Source organism: Gavia stellata, chromosome 22, assembly GCF_030936135.1.
Source record: "Gavia stellata isolate bGavSte3 chromosome 22, bGavSte3.hap2, whole genome shotgun sequence".
Classification (NCBI taxonomy): Eukaryota; Metazoa; Chordata; class Aves; order Gaviiformes; family Gaviidae; genus Gavia; species Gavia stellata.
In genome coordinates this window covers 10,453,776-10,477,379 of record NC_082615.1, presented here as the reverse complement: position 1 = coordinate 10,477,379, position 23,604 = coordinate 10,453,776, and the positions used below count along the sequence as shown (strand labels likewise).

The window sequence follows — 23,604 nt, the reverse complement described above, 5'->3', positions numbered from 1 at the left end:
TGAATAGTTAAAAAATGCAGGAGTTCCGAGTGCTTCAGTCAAAAAGCCAGGAACATGGGGAGTGGAAAATTTCTATGGGACTGATAAAATTGTTTGCTTCACCAGGAAAAAAATAATCTTAATTAATTATTCACTCTTTTCAAACTAATTTTAATGTTGTCATTGATTAGCTACCAACAAGGCAAGAAGAACTTTTGGAAGTATGTAACAGCAGTTTGTGGAGAAGGGCAGGTTTCTGTGCAGGTTCTTTGATTCAGATTCTGGAAACTTCATGAAGTATTTAAGTTCCTAATTTGGGCACCTCAAGTAGTGGCCTAAAATTAGAAATTACTACTATCGGCAAATAGAAAAGATGCAGTGATACTTGCTTTCGAAATTTTATTATTCCTTTATTTCTACTAACTGCACAGTAGAAGTCAGTGATGGTTTCACTCATGTAACAAGTGTGGGGCAAGGCCTGAAGGGCTTGAAGTCTTTCCTTTGTTCTTACTTAGTAAAAATTGTCACCAGCCTGAGAAGGTGTTGTCTCAGCAATAACCAAGAAGGTGATTCTTGTGTTTATAATGCTGCAGCTCCACTGACATCAAGGTTACTCCTTAGCTGAGCAGTAAATTGAGAATCACTTCTCACTTTGGCTCTACACTTCAGGATTTGGCTTTGAATGAAGTCTGCCATCTGTAGTTCCCATGTGGAAAATTGCCATTGAGGTCAGAATAGAATTTGTCATTAAAGGAAAAAAAAAGAGAGTCTGAGTCTTCTTAGCTCAGGGTAATGACTGGTTTTACTTGACTGTGTATATCAGAACAGAAGTGAATTTAAAGCGAGCGTAAGCTAAAAAGCGCAAGTCAACTGAAGGGACAATAAGTATTTCATGTCTGAATTTAAAATGGACAGTCTTGGAGGATACCACTTAGTAAGACTTTAATCAACCTTCTCTTAAATGGCCAGGAAATTGAGAAATCTTCCTGTCCTCTTTCACTTTTGTTTATCCAAGACAACTTTTGTTTCATTTTGCACAGCAGTCCTCAGTCGAAAATAGCTGAAATGAACGCATGGGCTCCCTTTGATGTCAGGGTGCTTTTAAACCATTTGAGTTCAGAAACACTACACACACTGTTACAGGGTGTGAAATAAAGTGTAAATCGGCAAAACAGGTTCAAATCTATCTCCAACGCAAGTAAGTACAGTTCCTCTGAGACCATCTGTTTATTTCTACCAGTTACCTCAGATTTGAAAATAGCTTAGTCCTCACTCCTAATAACTGGCACATGAGTGTAGGCTGTAAAGGTCCCTGGAATGTTGTCTGCAGGGAAGAGAGAAGGCAGCTGGCAACATGCATGCTTTTGTTTATTTAATGTGATGTTGTAATACAACATAAAGCTACTTCTACATAACATTTCCAGCCAAGACTACAGATGCAGGCAGCTGGGTAATACTAAAAAGTATCGATGTACTGAAAGTACAGGATTTTGTCATACATATGGTAAGCACCATTGCTAATCCCATGCGACGGACATCCAAATGTGTAGGAATTTAAAATTTATTAAAATGGTAGTGGTTTTATATCTGGGTTTTTTGAGCTTTCAGAGCTCAAAGAATCTATAAAATGGTTCAATGAAATCCTTCAAATTTACAAATTTAACATGACATCCAGTGAAAACCATAACATTTATTTCAGTTGGCGCCGTGGACATCTTGCAGGCAACATAGACATGAAGCAGCAGGTCTTAGCAGAGTCTTGCTGATTTTTTTGCTCAACTTGCCTACTTGCAGCAGATGTCATTGGTTTGGGATTTTATCAAAAAAGTTTTGCGCAGCTCAGCTCAGAGCACATCTATGCTGGGATCGCTCTGCCCTCTTGTGGGTTTCCACAGCATTTGTCACCTGCATGAGAAGACTTTCACTACTTTTAAAGCTTTCTGTGGACCCGATGTTCCATTGCAAAGTGGCTTTAGCCTCTCATCTCATTTTGCCTCTATTTTGCAGGGAATTAAGCAGTGGATTTGTCAGTTGGCCGTAAATGTTTAACTACATATCCTGGATGGAAAAGTTGGAAAGCATGTTGGGGCTTTATCAAGTGAGAGGGAATTCTTCAGGCTTTGTTAGTAGAAAAGCAAAACGGCCTCAGTTACGCGTATGCAGCTGCAACTAAAAGGCAACAGAAACTGTGCACGGGGGGAGAGAGAATTTTTCATCCCTTGATAATTACAGTAGATGAACAAACCGATGACAACCCTTTATTCATTCATGTTCATAATTTAGATGGAAAAAAACCGCCAACAACCTATTAGTTTTATTTTGTTTGGAGTTCTGCAAAATTCTACTTGCTAACTGTGTATCTAAATGTATTCTTTAATTGCCTGGGAAATCATTTGATTTTTCCAGCAATTGCAGAGGTAGCACTCTTTATTCAGTTCAGACCCAGGTAGAAGAACCATTAGTATGTGATTAATGTACTTAACTTAATTTTCTTTATGTTGGCCGCTGATTGTACTCCAATCAATGCATTTCAATAGGAAGGCATTCACGTGGGGAATCACTTAATGATATGCATGATAAGCAGTCATTCCCTGATTGAGAATTTGGATGGAAGTAGTTAAACTGAGTTAATGAAATGATCATTTGAAATTATTCTAACCTGCCTTTATCTTTTTTCCTTCTGGTTGAAGACATGACAATGGATGAAGTCCGAGAGTTTGAACGAGCAACTCAGGAAGCTACCAACAAGAAGATTGGGATTTTCCCACCTGCAATATCTATCTCTAACATTTCCATGCCTTCTTCAACCCGCAGTGCTCCATCTAGTGCTCCATCAACTCCTCTCTCCACAGATGCTCCTGAATTCCTAACAGTTCCCAAAGACCGGCCTCGGAAAAAGTCTGCTCCAGAAACTCTCACTCTTCCAGATCCAGCGAAAAAAAACCTTTAAATTAACCCAGCATGTTTCCTCCTAATAAGCCATGTCTACTACAGCAACAGTGATGTAACTCAGTTTCTACAAAGGTCATGGTGGTTTGTTGGTTGTTTTTTTGCTTAAAATAATCTTACTGGTGTGGAAAGATTACTTCTTTCCTCAGACTTGACCCTTAAAACCTTCAGAGAAGTGCATGCAAGAGGATGTAGTTTATATATTCCTGAAGTAGTGTTTCAAGCCATATGGTGCATCTTACTGACATACAATGAAATAGTCTGAGGGAAACCCTATAAAAGAAAATAAATCTTTCTGTAGCAGTATTCTACCTACAAATCCTCATCTAGGTCATTGCATTTATAATTGGGAGTAGGTATTTAGTAAAGCTGCCAAGGACTTCTGAGGCAAATTAGTGCCAACTAGAATGCAGGGTTAACAGAAAAAAACCCTCCCATTTTCTTCTTTTATAGCCAATTTTAAAAGCCAATTTTAAAATTCTTCCTACTCTCAGGCTTCTCCTGTGTATTCGTAAATCTTTGACCTGTAACTCATTGTACTTGAACACCAACAGCAATCACTCAGATTCACATTTTGCTTAATATGACTCAGGATTTGGGGCCTAGCTAAGAAACACAAAACTTTTCAAACCTAAAATACCACTGTATTGAAGCCCCAATTGTAATTAATTATACTGACTTTGAGGCCATTGAACTATTTCTATCTTGCACAGAATTTGTAAAAGAAGCCACCTATTTCTTGTAGATAATGTATTTTAATAGCTCTCCCCTGTCCTTTTGTGATCTCTTAAGTCCGAGTTGGTGTTCATCAATGGTATTCCATGTGTAAGATTGAAAAAAAGCAGCTAAATAGAGCCAGATGAGAAGGAAAACTAATGAACTCTGTCTTTTCCTCACTGGAAGAAGAGTGGTCGTTATGCTGTAAGACCTTGAATGTAAAGGAAAGAGAATATGAGACTCCTTTTTCTTTCCTGCCTCGCATCTTTCCTAAACAGCACAATCTCTGCTAACAGAAAGCTGGTTCCAGGCTTTACCATTGTCTAGGGAAGGGCTGAACAAAATCAGTCACTTGAAAAAACAAATGAATCGTGGGGCTGCTCAGTCCCATGTAGGCTGACGTTACAGAAACAGAAGTGCTCTTCCTGGTCTGTGTGTGAAATCACTCTTCAATCTCAGGAATTACAATGTAGAAAAGGATGTTTCCCAGTAGGGAAGTGTAGATTGTGGAAGGAGGGGAAAAATAAATGGCAGAAGTGGTCTCTTCCTTCCTTTTCAAAATGTAAGCTCAGTGAGAAACTTTCCCCCTGGCCCCCATTTGGGGTACTTTGTTCTCTTTCATGCAAACTGCTATTTAATGAATGCTGTCAGTATCTGTCTCTATTAGTAGCTGTAGCAGACGTTAAATAAGCCGCTGTTCAGTTCCCAGTGAATGATAGCTAGTACCTGAATCATATGATCAAAGTGGGTGATATTTTGTACCACCCGTGACATGGTACACGGATTACAAAAAAAAGAAGAGAGTCCTGCAGAGCTGAACTATCATTGAATATTGAACAATCAGTTTGGGGATGGCCTTTTACCTGGACGGGATGTTTGTGCCGCCATCTCAGCACAATGCTGTGATTTGACTGGCTTGAATGCACTGAACTTTTCAATGGCTGTAGATTCACTAGAAGTTATGTTGAATGTGTGATATTTATAGGGTAGTTTTAGTAGCAGGAGAAGTAATTCCACTGCCAACCTGCACTGAAAACAAGTGTATATTTGTTTGATAGTTAAAATCCTGTAGCTAGCAAAATCCAGGAACTCTTCGTAGGTTAGCTGTGGTCTGACTTCATGCATTCTCCCACTTACTGTCCATGTTTTGCTTTGCTTTTCTTCTCAGAGCTGTGTGATTCTGTGTGATTAGTAGGCTAATGGGTGATGATTTTTTGTTTAAAAAGAAGCCGCTGTAATGTTGCAAACAAAGCTTTCTTACATTAGTTTATGATTTCAGCTTAAAAAGTGTGCAGATTATATATTCAAGATTATAACTGGTCTAATCTTGTTATTATTTTTATTTATTTAGTAGCAAGATTGGAACAATGCAGAGAAGGGAAACCTTTGAAAACATAAAGCATTGTTTGGTTGTATTTTCATTTCCTGAATTTGACCTATACAGAAATAGTTTAGGTTTGCTCCACCTGAAAGTCTATTTTTCAATTAATTTTTTCAATTAATTTTTTCTTTGTCAAAGAAGAATTTGCTCAGCTCTAGTCCTTGTGCTTACATATTACTGTTTCTATATACGTTTTGGCATCTGGGTTTGACACAGATTGTTAGACCAAAGCAGTCATACCTTTACTCATATTTAACTGACCGGTTTCCAATCCCATGTGGATACACTGATTATCATATTAAGTAGGTTTGGGGATAAGGCATGTATGAAAATTATTGACATACCTGAATAGGACACATCTTAATAGCTGCATGACAGAGATGTAGGAGAAAGGCACTGATCATGTTATGGAAAAAAGGACAGACTGCTTAATGCTGTGTCTCCGTCTGCACGTGCTGCTGCTGTAGCCCTTCACCGAGCAGTGCTGTTCTCCAGGATCACCAGATTTACTGACCGAACAGCCCGAATTCACCATTGGCCACAACAAGGATCACAATCAGCCACACTGCCTCCGTGTTGCTTCCTAGTGAAGGCAAATAAAAAGATCTGTAATGTTTCATTGCTTTGGATAAGAAACACTCCAGGCTTTTCATTGCCTATGTAAGTATCCTCTGCTGTGTTCTGCTTTGCTTTCCCTACCAGTCATTACCCATTTGGTCAAGATGATCTTTAAATATCTTCTTCTGTTTGGTTGGGTTTTGTTTGTTTGCTTTTTAAGGTAGGATAACTTTTTCTACAATACTCCCAGCAAACACACAAAACCACACAAAATTAAATTAAAAGGAAGGTCTGAATACTTCAGTATAACATCTTGAAGCAAAGGGGTTGTTTTCATTACTGATTTTTCACAGTGCTTTCTGTTGTATTTTCAAACATGTTTATTAGGAGAAAAATAGAGAGCATTTTGCAGGTGTCCATCACTTCTTTTGCAAAAATGAATGATGTGATTATTTAGTGAGTACATCTTCCGAGTGTGGTGCCACACCGCAAAGCTGAATCGGCACAATAGCCGCGTTCCTATTTTCTGCCACAGTGACCGAAGAATTACATGATACAGCTCTGCTAGGACTTGAGAAGGAATTTTTCATCAATGAGAATACAGTTCAGAGCAAATAATGGGATTAGTTTGTTTGGGTTGCTATTAAAACCTCCTCCCAGCTTTGCTCATACTTTCATGTATTTCATATAGAACAATCATTACAAAATAACTGGCAATTCACTGCAGTCTTTAGAAAGGTAGATCTCCTCATAAATTAAAAAAGGGAGGTATCCATAAAGACTATGAGGAGCAGCACATTCCTGAAACACATACTTAATGGGATTTCTTATGAATGTAATGGTTAATTTTGTGAACGACTGGATAAATCCTATGGAAGGAAACTATTTGACCTTATTCTTTGGCTTTTTTGATTATTCTGGAAGGTGATTTTGTGACATCTAGTAGCCAATTTGCATTAATTGCTGCTGTAGAGATTTTGAAATGGAAATATTTGTTCCTTGAATTTTAGTTTGTAACAAGACTGCTACATTTTGTTAAAACTGCTTTGAAGCTTGCTGCACTATAACTTCAAAACAATGTGCTATCATTTGAAATAAGCCAATATGCTTTTTATGAACTAGTGAGTGCAGTAAGAGAGAATTCATGATCTTGTCAATAGGAGCTTTTCTGTTTCCATTGTTTGGACTTGGTTTTATATGTGTAAATTAAAATTGCTAAACAAGTCTAGCAATGTTTTGCTTTAAATGAACGGCATGGTCATTGAATTACAATCTCCTGTAGTTTTATGGTGTCACTAAAAAAGGTTTCATTGTTTTATTTCATTTCTGTGATAATTCCACGTGACTCTGAATGTCCACTAATTAATTTCTTTTATTTAGAGCAGTGATGGCTACATTAGGCAATACATCACTACCATCAAAGAAGGACCAAGTTTTGAAATGCTCTGCATCTTAAATAATGCAAGGCTCAGGAGAATTTGATTGTCATATTTCTCATTCATTTCACTTAGGTTCTGATTTTTCCAAGTTATTTATTATTTTTAATATTGTGGTTTTCCTCGCATTTTGTTGTAAATAAACTACCAACAACTATTCTTTACAATTGTGGCTATTTTCTTTTACTAGGTCTCCACTAGCAAGGAACATAGCCATTAACATTTCTGCCCCCAGCTCTGCAAGTCACTTCCTCAACATTAAAAAGCACAGAGAACTGGCTTTGTAAGGAAAATTTAAACCACTTACAACATCTACTAGGTTTTGTTGTGCCTCAGCTTTTTAAAGATTTTATCAGGGCAGGTGCCCATCAGTCTGGTGTTAGCCCATTCATTTGTAAATGACCATGTGGTTGACAAGGAAGTTTTTCAGTAGGGAATCTTAATTCTCTATGCAGGGTTTGGCAGCCCAGTGTTGTAGTAAACACTGGAAAAGAGACCACTCAAAACCTTTCGGAAGGTAAGAATCCGTCGCTTGTCTGCAAGTCATTTTAGTCAACAGAAATTTCACATGTACAATGATTCTTTAAGCTTTTAAGTAGAGGCTTACTCCACAGAAATAAAGCTTTCTCTGCATCAGAAAAATGGTAGTCACTTATTCAGTATAGAAATGCTGCACAACAGCGTAGGAGAGGACAGAAGGAACAAACATAGGCCTAGAAAATGTTTAAGTTAGAAATCCCAGGGTAGAAAAGAGACAGAACCCAGGCAGCCCTGCGTGGCCTCGGGTCTGCCGTAAGGACTTCTTGGTGGCCTCGGGTCTGCCGTAAGGACTTCTTGGTGGCTTCAAGACCCTGTTGGGGTGAGGGTGCTGGGGCTGTGCCTTGCAGACAGCGGGACTCTGGCCAAGTCTTTGCCACCGCGGTGAGGCTGTGACTGTCCTCTATGAGGTGAAGTGACGCCTGGATTCTCCAGCAAGCAGATAACGCCAGCGGCGCGACCCCAAAATGACAGCGCTGGCAACAAGTGTTCCCCAGCGGAGGTCAGCAGCTGGCACAGTAACACATCTCATGACTGAGCCTGACCTGTCTTGGTGGTGGTTTGGTTTGACTTGCTGTTTTTTACAGTTTGGGCTTGTATTGCTAGGCCTTCAGTAAAATTTGCACACGAACAAAATATTAACGCATGAAAATACATTACAAATTGGTTAAACCTGAACCTGAGCCTACTACCGCTATTAAAATCGGTGGAGTTGGTCTGCACTCTTGCAGAAGGAAAAAATTCCCCCCTTTATTTACAAAATGAGACATCTCATAGGGCAGAAATACATTTAATTAAAGCAGTCTTAAAACCAGCCATGTTTTATTGTGTAGATGGAAAACTACAGCAGTCTCTTATCTATTGTCCTTGTGCTAATCCGCATATAAATGACACCTCTGCGGCACGATGAAACACTCGTAGGACCACCTGTGTGAATGGCCGTGGAAATGATCTAATACCATGCACGAAGTGCATTGGGAACAGCTGAATAAAGGCAATCCTCACTGCCGTTGACTGGCCTGCTTTCTAACGGTGTTCGGAAAAATTAGTGGCTCTCCTTTGATTTTATAGCATTTAAAACATTCAGAACGCATCCTGGTTTTATGTCCTTTGCAAAGGCCAGCTGGCAAAGCCTGCCCGCACCCCCAGGGAAGAGGCAGGACCGGCAGTCCCGATGCGGACACCAGCGCACCAAGCCGCCACGCAAACTCTCCCTGCCGTGGGCGCCGCCAGCCCCGCGCCCGCTCCCACGGCCCGCCGCGCCCGGAAACTCCCGAACGCCCTCGGCCGTTTCCGCCATCCCCAGCCGCCTCGGGCGGCGGCGCATGCGCTGCGTGCCGCCCCAGCAAGTGCCCCCCTGCCGGGTCACGCAGCGGCTTGGACGCCGTGCCAAGTCTCGCGAGAGGTGGAGGCTCGCGAAGATGGCGGCGCTGTGCGAGAGCTTCACGCTGTGCGGTTTGGGTCCCAGTGGCGGCGTTGGCCTCGGCGGCGGCCTCCTGGCGCTGGAGCCGGGCCCCGACCCCGACCACGTCCTGCTCACCGACCGCGGCAGGACGGCCACGCTCTTTAAGGTAACCGCCCAGCCCAGCCCAGCCCAGCCCCGGCCGGTCGGCCTCGCGAGGCGTCGCTGCTGCCGCCGGACAGCCGCGGCCTGTGGGAGGGTCCCCGGGCAGGGCCTCGGCGGCGGCGCCTCGGGGCCGCTCTCCCTCCTGCCCCGGCCGGCCTGTCCGGAGGGCCGCTGGGCCCGGCTGTCACAGGACACTCCCCGCCACGCCGCGCCCGCTCCCCGCGCGGCCGCAGGCCGCCGTCCCTCGGCTGGCGGCGGGGTAGCGGGGTCCTGGCGCGCTGCCGCCGGCTGGGCGCCTTTGGGACGACCCTGGCTTCGGGCAGCGGGGCGTCCTCCCCGGCCCGGCCTTGCCCTGCCCTGCTCACCTGCGCTCTTCCGCTGTCCCCCGGCCTGTCTGCCAGGGGAGCGGGTGTCGGCTTAGGCGGTTGCTTGCATATTTCTCCTTTTGCTGATTTTCTCTCTCCATTCCAAGAAATACTTCCATCCCGAAGCTGCGGGGTACATAACGTTTCCTTACAGTAGCCTGGGTGACATGCGTTTTGTCCGGCTGTCAGTCTTGTGTCAGCTGCCTTCCTGTTGGCTGGAGGATGAAAGATTTTAGTTTGCAGCACTTGAAAAGCACCAGTATGTTCTGGTATCTTTTAATGTATGCATGTATTTCAGTAGACCATAATAAGAAACTTCAGGAAAATATTTAGGTTTATATCTTTAATCGGCTTTCATATTCATGGGGCTAGGGATTGTATCTTAGTGGATTCATGATACAACCTCCTTTGGGTTGTTTAGTCCCGCTTCTGAGACCATATGCAAGAACATAAATATGTTGGTAAATATGCCCAATGTAGAGCTAGACTAAGGAGAGGGGGTTGAGTCCCCTCAGAGCAGACAAACGTAAATCGTACTTAACGTAAGTTTAGGCAGTAAAATTCATTGCGCTTGATCTCAATAACTTACGTTGAAATAGAAGTAGAAAAAGCGTGGTTCTGTGCATGATTTTATCAGTGAGTAAAAGTAGCTTACATTAGTGATTGAAAGTAATATCTTCACTTTGGAAAAGCCGTGCATTGTACCTGTGCTTCATGGCATAACCCCATCTGACTATTATAGGTCAAAGTTATATCTTATGTGAAAGGAAATAATTTCTAATTAAGGTAGAGTTCTTTCATGTTATTCTGAAATTTTTAGTATTCAGGTCAGAAACAGGACTGCTCATGCAGAAGTTCTGAGTATAGCAGATACCATGTTTTAATATTCTTATTCAAATCAGATGTGGCTACCTTGCATTTCCTTTCTGTCATGAGAAAAATCCCAAAAGTATACCATGTTCTATTTTAATTACAGTGTCTTTCTTCTGACTCTTCCAGGTTTCAGATCAGAAGCCACTAGGTTGTTGGTCGGTTAAACATGGGCAGATTATCACATGTCCAGTTGTATGCAACTTTGAAACTCATGAATATATAGCTGTTCATGATGACAAGGTGAGATCCTTTATCTTTTCTTAAAGGAAAAAAAGGATGTAGTGAGTCTTCTGAGTGAATGTAGATAGAGAAGAAATCGTCAGTGCTAGATTTTTGGCTAAATGTAAACGCACGGAGCTCTCAACACCCCCTTGCAGTTCCGGTCATCTCTGCTCTGAGAGGACAGGGAAGTGCAGTTCTACAGCTGCACAGTGTGTTGTTAGTGACGTGAAGATCATCTGTGCTGAGCACCAGTTATGCAGTGTCCTTTTAAAAACTGAAGCATTCTCAGTGAAGAGTGCCTCATACTTATATTCTCTAAGGATAAGTTATTTCTCTTTGTTGCAGACTGGTTGACATTTGGAACTGCATGATTACTGTACTGAAATGGCTAAACTAGTTCATACCTGCATCCTTGTTTCTCTGCTCATGTTTTACAGTTTAACATTTCCTGTTTGTGTACCTGTAGTATTTGCTCAGCACATGCCGAACCTTTGGCTTTTTGTTGCTGATGAACTATCTTTCCTGACCTTTCGTTGTTCTCCTTGAAACATTCTCTTCCAGATGAGGTCATCTGTATCTTAATCTGTCTCCAACACTTTGATCTACTTTCATTTAGAATGCTACTGTATCTTTTTCCTTAATCTTACTCTTTCCTGTCCTTTTTTTCCAATTCAAGATTTCTGAGGTTGGTTTGTATTCCTGTTGTCTCTGCTTCAGCTTCTTCCCATAAACTTCCCCTGGGTCAGTTTCCACCAAGTTTACTGTGAATACTTTCTGTATATTTTCCTCCTGTGTTTCAGTGACATGGAATTGCTAGTATTTTGCATGCTGAGAAGTCTATATATTACTGGTTTACTCTGCTTAAGAAATTATGCTTCTCTTAAAGGTTTTAAGAATATGGAACAACAAAGATATTAACTTGGACAAAGTATTTAAAGCAACGGTAAGTCTCTTACGTATGTTCACTTTTATGTTAAACGTTTTGAATCCTGGTGGAGGGAAGAGATGCTAATTTTCATAGTACCAGTAATATTACATTTTAGCTGACCATTGTCTTAGCTTGTCCTTCATGATGTTCTGGACTATTGCAAGGAATCCACTTGGTCCGAGAGACTTGATCATTAAAGTATTACTCTTAAAATGATTCATAACCCAAGTCCAAAGTTTCAGAGAACTTTCTTTAAAGGTGGTGAATTATGTTCAAATACAGATTTTTCTGTTCTGCTGGTGGATGTGTTAAACAACGCTTTGTGTTACACTATATAACAGTTGTTTGAACTCCTTACCCTCAATGATGCTTTTTCTGATGTGATTCAGAAATGTGATGCTCATTGGGACGCTTTCCTGGCTTTCTGTTGGGTAGTAATTTGTGATATTCATAGCATTTCAGAAAATTGGCAACTGTTAGGCCTCCATTATTAAGAATCTTGCAGGTTCATCTTTCTTCTGTTACTTGTTTATTGAAAGAACTTTAAAAAAATTATGGATAAAACCTTGGCTTTCAAGGTAATGTACTGAAGAACATAGAAATATTTTTTTCTATATAGCTTTCAGCTGATGTATACAGAATACATTCACTACCTAATGGAGGGCCAGTGGTACTATTCAAAGGAGGTGGTGTTCGAACTTTAGATGTCCTTTTGGAAGCCCCACAACAAGAAATTGAAAACATTATCTCAGACGAAGTCATCAAGTAAGTGATACAATTTTATGAAGCTTGCTTCTTGCTCAGAGGAATTGATGATGATGATGAAAGTTGTTCCCTTTTTTGAGGGGGTAGGGGAGAAATCTGAAGACCGAGATCTTGTTGTTGTGTGGTTTTTTCCAACACATTATTTTTAAAATCTTGAAGTTATTTATACAGATGTCCTAAAAATAAGAGGCTGCCTAAGGAATAGTGATATGACTTTAGGTGTAGTCCTAGAATTTAGAAGTTGTTCATACTGCTTTCTGGTTTTAGGTGGAGTGAAGCTTTTATGGAAGGTCAACAACCTGTCTTAACTTTCGCTACTGAAAAAGTGAGTTGAATACTTTTTTAAAAAACTTTCATAGCAGCAAATCTAACCGCTTTTTCTAAAATCCATCGCATGTTTCATCGGATTTTGAGAGCTTTGAGTGAAATCATTTTGCCAATTTAATCAATATCCTGTATATGTATTATTTTTGATACAACAGTTAAACTGAAGTTGTGCTGCATTCAGGGCTGAGGAGCCTGGCTCTTAGAACTTCAGAGAACAATTAAGATTAAATACAGTAGACGATTGTGTGACTCTTCATTGCCCTCAAATACGTGCTCATTGTGAAGAACTTACTTAATAGGATTTATGTTTTAAAAAAAAGAATTACACATGAATCTGTCTTTATTTAAATGCTTCTTCCTGTGAATCCATTTGTTTCATCAAATTAGAATTTTTTTTACATCCTTGACTTTGCAAACTTTTCATAATTAGGCTGTATGTCCTAGAGAAAACGCAAATTCCTAATTTTGCTTATCATTCAAAGTTAAGCAGTACTAATACTGAATTTCTGTTATCTTCTGTTTGTGTAAATTAAAGAAAGACTTTATTTTCTTTCTTGTTTTAGGATGGGAATTTTTTTGTCTACGTACAGAAACTTAAGATGAATAGTCTACACAAATACAAGCTTGAACAACAGGAATTATCTAAGCCACTGAGTTTCAAGGCATATATAAAAGATCAAATTATCACACTTCTGTGTTTGTGTAAGTTACATTTTCTAACAGGATGTGATAATAAAGAATGGTGTGGAAGGACATAAAATGTTGATAGTTATGAGTTACTGTTTAATATTTTTAACTCTTTAAACTTTCTAAAAAAGCTAGTGGTAGTAGCAGTTAGATCTTCCTGATACTTTAATGGCTGCAAAGGCTGACTGTTCCTGAATGTTACGACTTGTACCTTGCAGATCTCGTGCTAGCTACACTTTTATTTTGCTGCTTTGCATCATAACATGTCATAGAATCACAGAATCGTTTAGGTTGGAAAAGACCTTTAAGATCATCAAGTCCAACTGTAAACCTACCCCTGCTAAGTCCACCACTAAACCATGTCCCTAAGCACCTCATCCACACTGTCTTTTAAATACTTCCAGGGATGGTGACTCAACCACCTCCCTGGGCAGCCTGTTCCAGTGTCTGACAACCCTTTCACTGAAGAAATTTTTCCTAATATCCAGTCTAAACCTCCCCTGGCGCAACTTGTGGCCATTTCTTCTTGTCCTATCACTTGTCACTTGGGAGAAGAGACCAGCACCCACCTCTCTACAGCCTGCTTTCGGGTAGTTGTAGAGAGCGATGAGGTCTCCCCTCAGCCTCCTCTTCACCAGGCTAAACAACCCCAGCTCTCTCAGCTGCTCCTCATAAGACTTGTGCTCCAGACCCTCCTCTGGCTTCATCACCCTCCTCTGGACACACTCCAGCACCTCGATGTCTTTCTTGTAGTGAGGGGTCCAAAACTGAACACAGTGCCGAGTATGAGGGTACAATCACCTCCCTGCTCCTGCTGGCCACACTGTTTCTGATACAGGCCAGGATGCCCTTGGCCTTCTTGGCCACCTGGGCACACTTCTGGGTCATATTCAGCCGGCTGTCAACCAACACCCCCAGGTCCTTTTCCACCAGGCGGCTTCCCAGCCACTCGTCTCCAAGCCTGTAGCATTGCATGGGGTTGTTGTGACCCAAGTGAAAGTGTCCTTTAGATATTCTGTATTATTTTTTCTTTCAGCACTCACTGGATTTCATTCTCTTTGGATGTCCTCTTGCCATAGTGTATCAAATAGTTTTTTCCCAATAAAAGCGTTATCACTTTTCTTTGACAGATTCCAATGACTCTGTGTACAAGGTTCTGATACCTCTGCAGCAAAATACTGAAGAAGAAGATCAAATTTTGCCCAAGTCACTACTACTAAACCTTTCAGTATCTGGAAGTGTTCTAAAAGGAACTTCTTTCGTTGTTCTTGATAAAGACCACGTCGCAGTATTGGGAAGTCTAGCTGCATCTGGTGAAGAATCCAAAGGTAACTTGAAAAATCAGATTAAGATGTTGTAAGTTTCTTTAAGCAAAGCACTAAGCAGGAAATAGTGCAAATAAAATGTTAGCTGGCTCTTGAAACTAGTACATATTTGATCTGTGCCGTTCAGAGCACTAGCCGAAAGATAACCTTTACGGGTAAACTGCATAGTAGGTTGCAGGACTGTACTCCCTGTTGTGTTTCAGTATTTGCTTTCATGCTGTTTGTGAAACAGTTGAGAAGATGCAGCAAGAGAACTCATGGATGGAAGGGAATTAAAAGGAGGACTTGGATACTTTTAAAGGCACCTATGCAGGGAAGCAGACCTAACGTCCTCTAACAAATCAGTGTCTAAAATAAGTGCAACAAACACTTCAGTCTCATGCCTAAACTTCTGAAGTGTGGGATCACTGAAATTTAAGTCGCTGAACATAGCATTTTATGACAAAATGTTCTTCCTGACTGGAAACCACACTGGCTGCTGTTCCTTTTGCTACAGCTTCTTGTTTAAAGCTCTTCACTAGAAAACTAACTCATCTTTAAATATTTTTCTTGAGATCTAACCAGAATGACTTAATTGCTAATGTTGAATACATTACTAACTGAGCTATTTTGAAACAGTTATTTTGAGTTCCTTAAGTGTTTTTAACTGAAAGTAGCAAAAGCAAATTGTAGCATTAATGTTGCTTTTTAGGTTTGTAACATCTATCTCTTATTTCTCCTAGAGTGCCTAACAATATGGAATACAAAATTTCAGACACTGCAAACTTCAAAGGAGCTGCCCCTGGGAACCAGTGGACAAGTAAGCTCAATCTTGAATTTGCGGTCCATAAGCTTTGTGCATTTGGCATGATAGCAGTGAAGAGACTGGTGGGCTTCAGAGTTCTGCTTCTGTCTGGAAGAGCAGTGAATGCCAACTTCTGACACAATATTGACCAGTTGATGAGCAATTTTTTTTCAGAATAGTTAGTGGGCGAATGGTGGCTGATGGCAATTTCTTTGATAATTCAGTACGTTCTCACATCTGATGGTCTTGATTATTTGGTGAGAATGAAATAGCTAATTAAACAGAAATCTATTCTGTTCAGACAATTTGCAATTGATGGCCCAAGTGATCCCTGCATCTCACTAAATAGTGTTCATGTGTCAATTAATAAGTACGCTGACACCAAAGTAATAAATGGACTAGTAAAATAGAACAGCTGACCGGTTTTGTCTTAAAATTCCACAAGAGGGAATTTAAAAAATAAAATTATCAAGTGGACTTAATGCCCCAGAGCAGCTGCTATACTTTAAGACATCCCTGAAAAATACTCAACAGAATGCTTCTTATTTCTGTATTTAAAATCAAGAGTTAGTGAGGGTCTCTTAAAAAGTGTTAAACCTACCAAAAATAAATTAAAATAATCTGATCACTGACTTCTAGTTGAATTTTTTAGTATGCAGTTAAACATCAGCTTGTGCAGGAACACACTCCTCTGCTCATCTCCTCATTAATGATATGTTCTACTATTTTGTAGTTGTGGTGTTATGAGGAACAAATTTTTTTTACTCATGGGAAAGTGCTAACAGTAATTATGTACAAGTGTGAAACATCATCCTTAGCAGCTGCTGTGGGAAAGCTCAAGGACAGTCAAACCCCTGGTAAGAATTTTTATAATTAGTGAAAAGATCGTGTGAAAGGAAAACTTCTGAAATTGTATAAAAAATTATTTTAATACAGTCCGATAAAATCAATTTATTCTAAACAGCTTGAAGTAACCTAACACTGTATTCTGTTCCTAGCTGTTAAATTTACTGTTGCTGAGAACACCTAAGCATGCATATGTCTGAATTTATTGTGGCTTCACTTAAACTGGGTTGTCATTCAAATACAGAATTACTGAAAATACTGGAATGCTAGCTATGAATACTGTAAACAAAATGAAGTGCTGTCTCCTGTAAATTGTTTTTCAAAGAGTTTGTGATTAGATGGAGCAATGTCAAACCTCAGTTTGTAAACTTTAGTTTAAAATTGTACTGTCATAGTGTCTTTAATTTAGCATTGCACTGGTAAAATGTTGTCGCAAGTAATGCTCACAATACATTGTGAAATAACTTATTTTTCTTCCTCCCAGAGGCTAAATGGAAAAACAATATGCAAAAAGGGTCATAAAATTACCTGCTGCTGAGATAAAACTGGAAACTTTCTTGGCATAAAGTGGCTTGGATTATACTTTAGAAAATACGTATTAATATAAGAAGTTAAAGTAATATTTATACTTTAATAAATGTGCTTTAGAGTTTCATTTTTTTGTTCACAGATGTGTCTTCATTTGTAAACTGGAATACCCTTGGAGATGAAGAGCTGGTGGTTTCCTTTCAGTCACAGCAGTCTGTAGCTCTGAAATCTGAGTCCAAAATGACTGTAAGTTAGCATTAGGAGCGTGTGAGGTTTTTATTTTTGTTTCTCTTGTCTCTTCCCCATGCTGCTACTTTTACTTTTAGGTGTTGTCACAGAAGGAAATTTCACTTTGTATTTGTAGCTCATTGTTTGTAACACTGTTTCTGGAGTGGGGCTACTCAGTTACTAATTGTAATCTGTGCAGCAAGTTGACACATAAAGTTCCTAGTTATCTTGATTGAAATCCTTAAATATATACCATTTTTTTGGAGCTGAATAATAACTTTTTTTTTTCTTTGTAATAGTTAAGATCAAAAAGGAACACTGTTGCTAAAGTACAGCCAGATACCTTGTCAGTTGGACAGCTCTTACTAAATCTAAAAGTAAGTAAACCAAATATCCTACAGTAGTGCTTAGACACTCTCAGAATATTCTAGCTGTCTCTTAATCTTTTCCATGTCCTCTTGCATATATCAAGTTGACAAAGCTGCCTCAAACAGGTGAGCTGGAGGATCTTACTACTGTTGTGCAAGAATAGTATTTGGGCATGATGAAATTAAAGTTTTGTCATAGGAGTGTGTTCTAGAACTGTACAATACAGGGCTTATAATAGCTATCTGAGTTCTGAAAACTTGCACCAATTTGTTAATTTTTAATGAAAATCTCTTACAGTAAATAAGGTGGGAGGATATTTCACCTGAACTCTGCTTTTTTAAGCTTTTTTTAGATTCTTACTTATGGCTTTAGTTTTGTTGAAGACATTTTGGATCTAGAAAGGCAGAATGGTAGGAATTCCACTGCAAAGCTAGCAATAAGCTGTTTAGTTTCTTTCTAAAAATTGCTGCAAGTGTTGTGATACTTCAAGTTGCATCCCTTCCTGTGTGAATGTACCTATAGTTCAGCTGTGGCTGGACGCCTTGGTAATGTTACTGAAGTAACAGGTGAATAACCCCGGAGCAGTTATTGAAAGATACTGCTTACATAAGTTCAGAGTGAGTAATTACCCTCATTTGGCTCTTTCATACTTGAGTGAGACTACCAAAATGCAGAGTGGTGAAGGATTTTTTTGTCAACGCTTTTAGTTTGAATTCCAAAATAAGTCTGTTTCTACTTGGTCTAATTAATACAGTACAGTTCTCAAATCTATGCCTTGTACTTCTGAGTTGCACAGTATTTGTCATTTTCAGGATGCTTCTACAACTGCATTTGAAGATGAGTTGAAACAATTGATGTCAAAAGCACAGATGCCAGATTTCCAAGCCACCATTGGATGCATAATAACTGCTCTTATAAAGAGATGTAAAACAAATCCAAAGTACTACCCTCGAAATTTCCTGCTGCAGATAGTCCAAACCCGAGACTTGTCTTACAGGTGATGTTTCTGCATTGTTTTAATTGTAAGGAATAGTCTTTTAAAATAATTAAAAAAAAAAAAAAAAAGTAGAAATCCAGTTCTTTCTAAAGCAGTCTTGAATTATCAGAGTTTAGTATCAAAGGTGCTTGTGCTTATTTTCTGAGGAAGTTGACACTTCCCAGATGGGTTTTTGTGTAAACCAAGATTAATACTTATGCATTAGTTGTCAATGTAGTTTTTCAGTGGGTGTGAACTATGCAACCTATTCTTTTCATATTCCTACAGTTTATGTCCAGATTTAATGGCTGTTGCTTTGGAGAAAAAAGATGTGCATCTCTTACAAGTCTGCTTACAACGGTTTCCAGATATTCCAGAAGAAATTACTTATGCTTGCTTGAAAGTATTTTTAAGGTAAGTTGGAATGACTCTTTTTTTTTTTTCCCCCACCAAACCAAGCCCCTTAATAAAAAGCTGTGTGTTGCCAAGAATAGCTTTAATTTTATAGATGAGCAATTAATACTGTGCATTACATTCTTAATTCTGAGCACAGTGTATGTTGCAGTCTTGCACACTGACAAACTTTTTACAAGCTGTCTGTTGCATACTTTAATTCTAAAAACTATGTAAATGGTAATTAAACAAACACGCCTTTTGGTAACACTGCTGGCTTGAATGGCACTCGCATCTGTCTACATATGTTGTTACAGCTATCTGTTTACTGTGCAACAGACTGGATTGGGAATTTACCTGGGGTAGGAAGCCCACAAAAAAAGGTCACCTCTTGTAAGTTCACAACAAAAATGGTTTTCATATCCCAAAAAGGGTGAAGTTTAGGTAGGCACTGTAACCAAAAGAAAAGACTGTTATAACTGTTCCTCTAGGCTTCCAGAGCAAAAAGGATCCTTTTTTTATTAGAAACATCAGTCCTTGTTAATCTAATAACTTAGAATTGTCAAATACTTTATTACTAAATATTAGGAAAATCATAACTGTCGTATGGGTTGAAGCAGTCCCACTAATGTCGGAGTACGATGACAGTCTTGAATGGGGTATAACCTTTAAATCAGCCCATGATAGAATGTCTAATAATACAGTAACTTACATTGTTGGAATAAAAGAGCACTACATGTATTGTTCAAGGTTAATAATTACAAAATATTAACTGTTCTCTCATGGCCTCTATTCATTCTGCGAGACTCTATATTTTAGTATATGTTTTTACTTTTATAGTAAGCTTCAAGGAGCTCATTGTGTACTACTGTTGGGTTGATGGCATTGCTGATTTTAAAGCTAATAATTATAAGTATTAAATGTCTGGAATTTTCTTCTACAGCATTAGTGAAGCCTATCTTCAAAGAATAGATGTGAATCTAGAATCTGTAATCTGTTACATTGATATTGAATTCAACAATAAAGAAGTTAAGACTGAAATTGTAGAAAATGGTTTCAATGCAGAGCAGGAACAAGACATCTGGGATACTGAAATCACGAAGGAAACCCGTCTGACGGCTGACGGTGAATTCTGCCCTGTTGGACCACAGAAGGCAGCGTTATTGTATCCTCTGTACATTTTAATGAAGGAAAGTCAGTGCATTGTATGTCATGTGAATGTTTATGTTTAGTATTACTAAAAGACATATCAAGTTGTTGAAAATTTCTGAGAAGTTCTAATAAGAGAGGTTCCTACTCAGTAGAAAAATTGTTTAGAATATAAATAGAAACAGTTAACTCCTTAAATTGGTGTAGATGCTTTCTAACTTACATTCTTGCAAAAGTGTAATAAAAATTTGTCTATTCAAGAGAGAATAACATCAATGATTTTGATGTTTGCCTGTTCAAACACATTAGCCAATTACATACTTGCAGTAAACAGAACTGTTCAAGCTAACTGTAATGTGACAGTTCAGTTGCTCTATACAGTTCATGATAGAAATAAGGGAGATTCAAAAAGCTGAAATAGGACCTCTCTCAAAGAACCTAGAAAAATATTTTAATTAGAATTCACTTTGGTTTGTAGAAACTGGTATTTTTTCCTGCAATTTTATTTCCTTAATAGGACTGCACAGAAATGCTGTTCTCTATTCAGCTTACAGTGAAGCATTTCTTTTGCCTCATCTGAAAAACCTTCCAGCTCAGCAAGCTGTTGTAAGTATGTTAAAATTAAAAAGTTTAAAACCCCTTATTATTTTAGGGGAGGAGGGAAAAGGAAGAGAGTTTTTCGATTATATATCAGAAACTTGCCACTCTTACTGGAGTCTGAATCACAAACTAGTGCGTGAAAATGAAATTAAGATGCCTAATAAAATTTAACGTTAACAAATGTCATGTTTTTTCACATACATATGGAACTTTTACTAATTTTTGTAGTCCTTGCTTATTTTAGAAAATGTAAGAAAGAAACCCTCTTTATGACCCAATCTACTTGGAAAATGTTCATATTTTGATAGCAAGTGTAGTACCTTTTCTTGATTTGGATGCTTTTTAAGAAAGGAACGAGACACGCTGATTTAGTGAGTTCCATCAGAAACATAAGTTTTGAAAATATGAGAAATGACCTGTACACTGTGTAAAATGCCAAATGTAATACAAATTGAACTCGAGTATTCAATCCCACATCCTCTCAGATTAAAAAAAAAAAACCAAAAACAAAAAAACCCACAAAACAAACCTCCCCTGTCCTTCAAAACCTGAAATACAATTTCAAGGACTGTGTTTACCATAGTACCTGAGCATCTATGTGGCTTTACAGTGATTCAGAAAAAAACACACATCAGAACAAAGCTGATCTTGGCACTGACCCATCCTCTTGATTTCTTTTTTTGGAGAGAGAAAGAAATCTTTGATTTGTGCTCAGCACAAGATGATGTTGACCTGATTCTGACCATTAGCAATTTATTGTTGGCTGCTGAAAGTGAAACTGGGACTAAAATTTTTAATGTTGATACAGTTTTTAGCAAAGTTCCTAAGAAAAGTCTGTATCTGAATTAAATGGCACTGATACAGTCACTGGAATGATTATCCCTGAATGTAACTTTACACTGAGTATTGCTGAGTGAGAATTTTCAAACATCTAGCTATAGATGGTGTAGGAGAGCCATAAAACTTATTTTTAATGAGTAGTATACGGGCATCTATGATGTTTTAAAAAATAAATTTAAAAAAAAATCCTTATGAGTATTATTGTGTGCAGGACAAAACTCCTTGGTCTATTAAATGTTTGTGCTTTAAATATATTCTGACTTTTCTACTTTTAGCTGTTTCTCAGGTATTTATACTACCTGTATGTGAAATGCAGTGAAAAAATTAATACTGCTCTTCCTGGAACACGCTCTCCGACTATAAATCAGGTGAGAAGCTAGTTCTAAGAGCTGTGCTTCCTTCGGTTTCTGTGGTGTGTAACTTGGTGAGTAGTTGTGAATATCTAAAATCAACTCAGATCTACCATTCGATAAAGTATTGTCTATTAATATAACCTGTATGAAGTCAGATGTAACACAGCACTTGTTACTATCAGAAAATAAATATACTGTTTGAAAATAGGAAACCATGCATTTTGCATTAGAAGTTAATGTTTCAGAGTTCAGCTTTTAAAGCAAAATCTCTGTCATTTGCATATCATAAAGTATAAGTGTACTTTTCTTGTTTGTCTTCAGATTATGGATTGGATGTGCCTATTACTTGATGCTCACTTCACAGTTATGGTAATGCTACCAGAAGCAAAACAGTTGCTTTCAAGCCTGCATAAGTTTGTGAGAGCCCAAGTAAGTTGCATCTTCTGGGGTAGTTATTTAATTTTAGTATGGATTTAGAATAAGGATGTTAAAAAGGGGGGGGGACAGAAAACAAAAAATTAGACAGTAAATCAAATAATGTCTGTTCTCCTCTGTTTGCTCCTTCCTGAGCATGAAATGGCAGATGCCTCTCTTTCTCATTTTGATTTCAAAAGTTGTATATTTGTTTGGTTTAAATATCTGAAACTGTGCAGAACCGCAGCTATTTCCACAGTATAATCATGTATGAAAAGAATTAAAATCTACTTCACTTTAAATATCTCTGTTTGCTTGTTTTTAGGTACGATTTTACTCTGAACTCAACAAGATAGAAGGAAGTTTGCAAGAATTAAAAAGACTTAACAACCAGAAAGACTGTCATACATATTCTATTGAAGTGCTGGAACTTATTTGAATTTTAAATGAATTATTAACAAATTTATTTTTTATTGATTCCTTTTACGACAAGGATGTATTAGCACTCCATATTGGGGATGTGAAAAGTTGTTTCCTACATAGGAGGAGCACGGTTACTCTGTAGCTACATGGGAGTTGTAAGTTTGAAACTTGTGTATTAAAAGCTCTCTGGCTGAGAAGCTGGATGCTTGCTTGTATTTTCATGTATAATTTTGATATGCAATCATAAGACCATCCTAAAATGCCACATGATTCTTGGCAAAGAATTAGTAGGATATTTGCAGTAAGGCTTCAACAGATGTTTCATCAAATGAATTGACATTTTTATTCTACTTGCTTCTTTTTTACTTAACAGTTGAAGTCTCTAATTAGGTTCTTCAGAGTTCTCTTATCTCCACTGAGGTTATGAACTATAGATGAACTCATTTGAGTTTGCTTCTTTGATTTTCTTTTTTAAAGTTGTTTTTACTTTGTCATTTACAGACTTAGCTTAAACAGGAAAGGGAGCTTAAGAGTAGGTATAGGATTGTTAGCTAACTCACACTGCTTTCTCTCTCCTATGTGTCATGGTATCACACATTGTTAATGTACCTTTTCGTGCTTTCCTTTCCAGTCCAACCAGGTCCTCTTATGCTGCTTTTAAAAAAAAATAGAAGGGAGAGGGTTGTGTGGCAGTTAGCGGTTAAAATCTTGAATGACAATAATCTAAAGCTGTTCTGATGCATCTCGTATCTGATAAGACCACCTGCATCCAGAAGCTGCCTACAGCTAGGGAGAAGGAAGAGGTATACAGCAGGAACTAGACTCCTTCTTCAAATGAAGAAGCAAAGTGCAGTTATTTAATAGGAGGTCTTGTTATAATCTTTTATCTCAGAGGTTGCCATCAGCTGAAGAAGCCTGTTTTCTCAGGCAGAGATACTGCTCCCCTAGAGCATTCTCTCTTGCACAGACTTGCAGAATGGAGTTACTACTGAATTTCAGCATAATCAGCTGTACTTCAAGATTTCTGCTTTAGAAATTTCTGAAGCTTTCTGATGTTGAAAGATTGCATCCAAGATATTTCTGCT

General features: G+C 38.6%; 2 protein-coding genes across 2 annotated transcripts in view; both read left to right on the top strand.

Moving 5' to 3' along the window:
* The window catches only part of PITPNC1 (phosphatidylinositol transfer protein cytoplasmic 1), an 82,915-nt gene extending 80,211 nt beyond the window's left edge, over positions 1-2,704 (top strand). The window contains exon 10 of the mRNA XM_059828204.1: positions 2,670-2,704. Coding sequence (XP_059684187.1) covers positions 2,670-2,675 — 6 coding nt within the window. The 3' untranslated portion in view covers positions 2,676-2,704. The remainder of the gene's footprint in view (positions 1-2,669) is intronic.
* A 6,274-nt stretch (positions 2,705-8,978) lies between these two features.
* Positions 8,979-22,722, top strand: NOL11 (nucleolar protein 11). Its single transcript, XM_059828172.1, has 18 exons — positions 8,979-9,128; positions 10,489-10,602; positions 11,471-11,527; positions 12,132-12,277; positions 12,545-12,602; positions 13,168-13,306; positions 14,422-14,619; positions 15,339-15,415; positions 16,134-16,257; positions 16,917-17,020; positions 17,302-17,379; positions 18,184-18,368; positions 18,636-18,761; positions 19,684-19,905; positions 20,417-20,495; positions 21,605-21,697; positions 22,004-22,111; positions 22,422-22,722. The coding sequence occupies exons 1-18, from the start codon at positions 8,979-8,981 to the stop codon at positions 22,533-22,535; spliced, it is 2,172 nt and encodes a 723-aa protein (XP_059684155.1). The 3' UTR covers positions 22,536-22,722.
* Positions 22,723-23,604: the final 882 nt, after the last annotated feature.

Coding starts and splice junctions, on each gene's coding strand:
- NOL11 (XM_059828172.1), top strand. CDS start 8,979: ATGGCGGCGCTGTGCGAGAGCTTCACGCTGTGCGGTTTGGGTCCCAGT. Junction 12,278..12,544: donor ATCTCAGACGAAGTCATCAA/GTAAGTGATACA, acceptor TTCTGGTTTTAG/GTGGAGTGAAGCTTTTATGG. Junction 22,112..22,421: donor ATAAGTTTGTGAGAGCCCAA/GTAAGTTGCATC, acceptor GCTTGTTTTTAG/GTACGATTTTACTCTGAACT.